Below are 6,185 nucleotides of genomic sequence, written 5' to 3' on the forward strand. Positions count from 1 at the left end.
ACTCTTTTTTAATTTTCTTCAATATTATTTTAATAAAAATAAAAATTATTAATCACTCGAAGCAAAAAAAAAAAAAAAAAAAGACTTAAAAGTTAATAAACTTTGCGAAAAAATTGGGACATTTTAAATAATTGTTTTATTTTTCATTTTTAATATTACAACAAAAGTGCTGGACAAATTTTATATATAATTTTTTTGCTAATGCTTGCCACAGTTTTGTAACTATTTTACTTGTTACGTTTAAGATTGTGATACCTTTTTTTTATTCAATGATAGATTTAGAAAAAATAAAAAATATTTTGAAATTCATAAATTTTCTGAAAAAAAAAAAGCATAAAAATAATAAAAATTCTAAAAAAATGTTTACAATCTTGAAATAAATATAACAAAGATCCTAACTAAATGCCAGTTTTTTTATTACAAAACTAACAAATCTAAGCTTTTTTTTTTACTTATTTAGAAACTTTCTCAACATTTCTTCCAAGTTTTTATGCCGTTCCGCTTGTTCGGCCCGCTCTCGTTTTAGAAACTTTTTCAATATTTCTTCCATGTTTTTATGCCATTCCGCTTGTTCGGCCCGCTCTCGTTCACGTTTAGCCCGTTCTTGTTCTCGCTCTTGTGCACGTTTGACTCGTTCTTGTTCTCGCTGTCGCTCATGTTCTGCTCGTTCTTGTTCCCGTTCTTGTTTAAATTGTTCAAAACGAGCTTCTATGTTTTGTCGGGCCTTTTGTTCTTTTTCTAATTCCGCTTGAACTATCTCGAGCTAAAATTTGTCAAAAGATTTATATTTATAACTAATACATATTAACAAAAAACAAATAGTGTAACATATTAATATCCCATAATAACCTAACCACGACGATCTAAAAAAATAATTAGAATAAAAAATTATTTAAAAATCATATAAAAACACATGCATACAAAAAATCAATACTTTTTATTTTTTTAGTTATTAATACACACACATACATACTTATACATATACACACATACATATGCACATGCATATAAACACATCCACATACATATAGTTATCCTGAATCTATCTCTCATTGGCATAAGGGTAAGAACTGTTTGTATGATAGTTGGAGGAAGGCTACTCATCTTTTCCAAAGGTAAATCTTGAGATTTCCGACTGAGGGGTCGAAAACGTATATACCTATAAAAAATTATAAAACCAGGGGGGGTCGAAAACGTATATATCTAAAAAAATCTATACGAAAGTACATACCGGACACTACTGAGCGAAAAGTTCGGGGGGTCGGGCGAAAAAAACTATAAAACCGGGGGGTTGAAAACGTATATATCAAGTAACTTAACCATGAACTCAAATCACAAAGCAACTAGATTTCAAACTTGTTAAAGTATTTGTTGCTCTATGCCAATGGTCGAAATAATCTAATAGCGAAGACATCAAATAAACTTTAGGAATCTCCTATACTGTGAAACCGATATCGACATGCTAGAAACTAGAGGAACACAATGACAGTAACAAGTTAGTGCAGAAAAAGAATGCTTTGTATTGCATCTATTTCATACTTAAAGCTCACCTGTGACAAGCATCGTTCCACGCCATTGCTTTGGTTCTTTACACCACGTTTTGCCGCTGTTAAAACATCTATTGCAACACTCATATTTGTTAGCCACCTTATGTTTATTATAGCATGCATTATAAGACGCTGGTAATGGAAAAACCGTAAAAGTCTTAACTGATCTCATCCAATTTCTTTTGGGGTGCTTGAGCAACCTTTCTAGAAGCTTCTGAAACTCGGCTATCCTCTTTGGACCCAGAAAACAATTGTTCTTTTTCTTCCTGAGGACCAAATTATCACCGAAATAACTAAGAGTTTTCCTGAAACTCGTGTCTTTGCAAGAGAATAACACATACCCTGAGACGCACTCCGCTGACAGCAGTTACGTCATTAAGCTGCTGATCAATACTTTGATCCGAAAATGCTTCACACACTTTCTGCTTCTTACTGATATGTAGCAGAAAAGTCAACATTATATTAAGGGGGGGGAGGGGGAGGGGGGGGGGGGGGGTTAGTGCACGGTCCTCCCAACCGCCAGAGTGATCTCACTCCGGGAGCCGCTACCCGACCAAGCTAGCTCCGCGGTGACTTCCCCATGCCGAGATCTTACCTTGGGCGACATATGCCACTCCCAAGACTCGAACCCGGTACCTCTGGGAAGAGGTGGGTGTCGGTGGCCAACTGGGCTACCCCAGTTGGTTAACATTATATTAAATGGATATATATGAGATACAAAAATCAAACTACCTTAGCGAAGAAACAGGTGCTTCTAACGTTTTTTTCTGGCCAACAGTCGGCTTTTTTGGGGAAGTCTTTGCATTACTTCCAGATGCCAATGAAGAGTCTCCAGAAGACTGTATTAAAAAGTTAACCTCTAACGAACTGATAATACATTTGAAAAGGATATGGAATAAAAAATAACGATAAAACAAACTAATATACTACATATGTTCATATGTAAGTGTCACCTATAAGAAATGAGCCTGCTATTTAATATATAGAGTTAAATGCCATTTTAGTCCCTGTGGTTTGGACCATTTTGCCAGTTTAGTCCAAAGGTTTCATTTTAACCTATGGGTCCAAAAAGGTTTCACAGTTGCCATTTTAGTCCACTGGGTTAACTTTATCCATTTTTTCTGTTAACGAGAAGGCCAGTTCGGTCATTTTATATGGCAGAATTGCCCTTTTAGTTTACAGAATTACATACAAAATGACCAAATTGGCCTTCTCGTTAACAAAAAAAATAGATGAAGTTAACCCAGTGTACTAAAATGGCAACTGTGAAACCCTTTTGGACTCACAGGTTAAAAATGAAACCTTTGGACTAAACTGGTAAAATGGCCCAAACCACAGGGACTAAAATGGCATTTAACTCTAATATATAAGAAGGTAAACACCTAAAAGAAGATATATTAATTATTACATGAAAACTAAAAACAGATGAAAAGCTGGTATTCTTGTTTTCTTCTATACCTGCCTTTGTTGTAGTGCCATCTTCAGCGTATGATCTCCTACAAGTTGTCGCGTGTGCCGGACAAATTCTTCTTTATTTATGACATTGCTCTGGGAATAACGTAGCCATTTAGCATAGTGATGGTTGATAACCCAAATAAATAACACATTTATAAACAAAAAAAAAAAGAAATTTCCAAATAAATATTGTTACAGGGTCACCCCCTAACTATACCTTTAATCGAGCATATAGGGCCTCGAGTTGCATAGCCTGGTCTTTGTCAAGCTGTGCTTCTAAAACAGGTAGCAGCTGTGCAAAAGGGACCTGCTTGCCAGCTGGCTGATGCATTGCATTAGGCGGTTTCCCTGTTCCCTGAGATTCATCTTCCGGGGTCTGTCCTATATTTTGAGCAGGATTTTTATCAGCAGAACAGTTATGCCTTGAGATATATATTCATTCATATTTATGATACAAAGAGAATGATTGAGTAGAGATGGTTAACTGTTACAAGGGCAATGATCATGTGTACAAGTCCATCATATATACCTAAAATGCCCATATATAACTAACTATAATTCTGTATCACAAATCGACAAAACAATGAGAGGCAACTACACAAATCGAAGGTACCACTAAAAGCGAGGTGTAAAAAAGAATGATTGAGCACATGGCCATCGCTAAGTTTTTTTTTTTTTTTTTTTGGACAAAACTACGATAATCGTAGCAAAACGATATATTTGAAATAGTTCATAGTTACAAGAGCAAGGGCATTGATCATGTGTACAAAGTCAATGTCTTTCATATAAACATAACATATTTCTATACTAGCCCATATATAACTATAATTTTGTATTAGAACTACACAAATCCACAAAGTATTTTTTTTTTTTTTGAACAGCCAACAGAATCAATCCCGAGCACTCTTGGGGCACCCACTGGACAAACGGAGTACTCCAAGAGTAACCCAAGTCCACCACCAATTCCGGGGAAAACCCAATAACCCACCCGCCCGTAGGCACGACGGTGAAATTACCAGTAAAACCCGTTTGGCTCAAGGATCCAACCCAGATTTCCCTGGGTCTTCTATCATTGCCACTAGTGCCTCACTCTGCACCAAGTGGGAGTCGAACCTGCATCTCTCAAGACTCTTGATTCGATAGTTCCTAAACCATCTTGCACTACCAAGTTTAAGATGTGAGCACAACATCTTATATGAAAAAACAAACCATCAAAGTGTAACTTCCCCTTTCCCTTAAAATTACTCATCAAAATGTTGGCTGCCCAATCATTGTTCGATGCATTGTCTAAAGTTATGGTACCTATTTTGTCTTGGATACCCCATTTTATAAGACACTTTAAAATGGTATCACCCGATTCATCAATTATTGGATTCGGGTCGTCCTCTCCATCAGTCGAATCAACATGAGCAGCCGGATTCTCGTTTGATTCTTTGTAAGAAGACATCCTACCAAAAAAAAACACAATTATAACTACACAATCGTTAACACAATTATAACATTTAACAAACATAACAGAAGTAAACAAACGGAAGTTAACAAACAATTATAACAGAAACATAACAGAAACAATCTGGTTACCAAACAGAAACGATTTAACATACAGAAACAATCTGGTTAACATACCAAACAGAAACATAACAGAAAGTCAGAAACATACGATTTAACGATAAAAACATACTATAAGAAACATACAGAAGCAGATTAGACTGAAACAAGTGATATTTACAAACGATTGTTATTATATGTTGCAGATTGAAGACTGAAACAAGTGATATTTATGATTCGACTGTTTGGAGATTGAAGACCGTCCGACGAACTGTTGCAGAATGAACACAGGAGCGGTGATATGTTGCAGACGATGGGTCGGAGACTAGAGAGCGGCGATATGTGTGAGTGTGACTGTGGAGACCGGAGACTCCGGAGAGTGAGAGTCGGAGACTAGAGAGCGGCGATAGTGAATACTCGTTTACGAATAGGATTTAGGGTTAGATTTAAATATTAAAACCTTATTAATAACCAACTACTTTATGCATATAGTAGTTGTACACTTTGTTATTAATAACCAACTATTTTATGCATATAGTAGTTGTACACTTTGTTTGGGGAGTTTTTCAAAAAAAATTTGGATTTTTCATTACTAACCCTAAAGTTTCAAGCTTTGGCACGTTAAGTTTAAAGTTTTAATCTTTGTTTTCCTTTTAACCCTAAAGTTTTAATCTTTGACAATTTGAGTTTAAAGTTTTAATCTTTGGTAATTTAACCCCTTTGATTAATTTGATTTTTCACTTCTAATTCAAAGGTTTCCATCTTATACAATTTAACCCCTTTCATTAATTTGATTTTTCATTTCTAATTCAAAAGTTTCCATCTTTTGCGATTTAACCGCTTTGATTTTTTTTAGTTATGTGTTGTAATCTTGGCTTTGGGTGTTTTCCAAAAAAAAAAAAAATGATTATGCATATGGTTGTTGTAACCTTCGCTTTAGGGTTTTACAAAAAAAAAAAAAAAAAAAAAAAAAAAAAAAAAAAAGAAAACTTGATTTTTTACTATTCACCCAAAAGTATTTCATAAATTACTTTTAACCCAAAATTATTTGTTTTTTACTTTTAACACAAAACTTTTTATCTTTTGCAAATCTATCCTCACAACTTTTTTTACTTTCAACTTTGGTCCTTTATAGTTTTCATTTTCTACAAATTTTTCGCTTTATGCTTCGTTCTAAATTTTGTGACTTAACACATCGCAACGTGCGTCTTTAGTTTAACGTTTTTACGTTTCGTTCTAAATTTTGCGAGTTAACACGACGCAACGTGCGTGTGTGGGTGAACGTTTTTACATCGTCTATTTTTTCCCATTTGACAGGTTCAACATAACGTGTGCGTCCTAAATCGACTTAGTTATAACTCAAGAATCCCCGCCGCATTGCGGCGGGTCGTAATTCTAGTTAAATATTAAATATTAGGTTGGGTTGAACGTTATTTGGGGCTTTTAATTTTTTTTGGGCTATTACATTTTTTTGGGTTATTAATCTATAAAATTAATTATTAATAAAGATGATTCGAGCGAAACCAAGCGATCGACGAGCGAGCGGAGCTTTGCTCATGCTCGGATTGAATTTGAATCGAACCGATCCGATCGGCTCATTTACAAACCGAGCGGGAATCGAACAAGCATTTTTCC

At 35.0% G+C, this 6,185-nt stretch overlaps 1 protein-coding gene across 3 annotated transcripts; it reads right to left on the reverse strand.

Annotated features, from left to right (window-relative positions):
• Window positions 1–360: 360 nt before the first annotated feature.
• On the reverse strand, window positions 361–4,983 carry LOC110921899 (transcription initiation factor TFIID subunit 4b). 3 transcript variants are annotated; one of them, XM_022166226.2, is made up of 9 exons: window positions 4,732–4,983; window positions 4,305–4,450; window positions 3,220–3,383; window positions 3,006–3,095; window positions 2,280–2,386; window positions 1,889–1,979; window positions 1,711–1,813; window positions 1,551–1,606; window positions 361–763 (listed from the first exon to the last, which is right to left on the reverse strand). In XM_022166226.2, the coding sequence occupies exons 2-9, from the start codon at window positions 4,447–4,449 to the stop codon at window positions 449–451; spliced, it is 1,071 nt and encodes a 356-aa protein (XP_022021918.1). In that variant the 5' UTR covers window position 4,450; window positions 4,732–4,983; the 3' UTR covers window positions 361–448. The 3 variants fall into 3 exon arrangements, with proteins under 3 accessions (XP_022021918.1, XP_022021917.1, XP_035842323.1); XM_022166225.2 differs by having other exon boundaries at window positions 1,551–1,618; XM_035986430.1 differs by having other exon boundaries at window positions 1,551–1,618; window positions 4,698–4,983.
• Window positions 4,984–6,185: the final 1,202 nt, after the last annotated feature.

This window comes from Helianthus annuus, chromosome 17 (genome assembly GCF_002127325.2).
Source record: "Helianthus annuus cultivar XRQ/B chromosome 17, HanXRQr2.0-SUNRISE, whole genome shotgun sequence".
In the NCBI taxonomy this organism is placed as follows: Eukaryota; Viridiplantae; Streptophyta; class Magnoliopsida; order Asterales; family Asteraceae; genus Helianthus; species Helianthus annuus.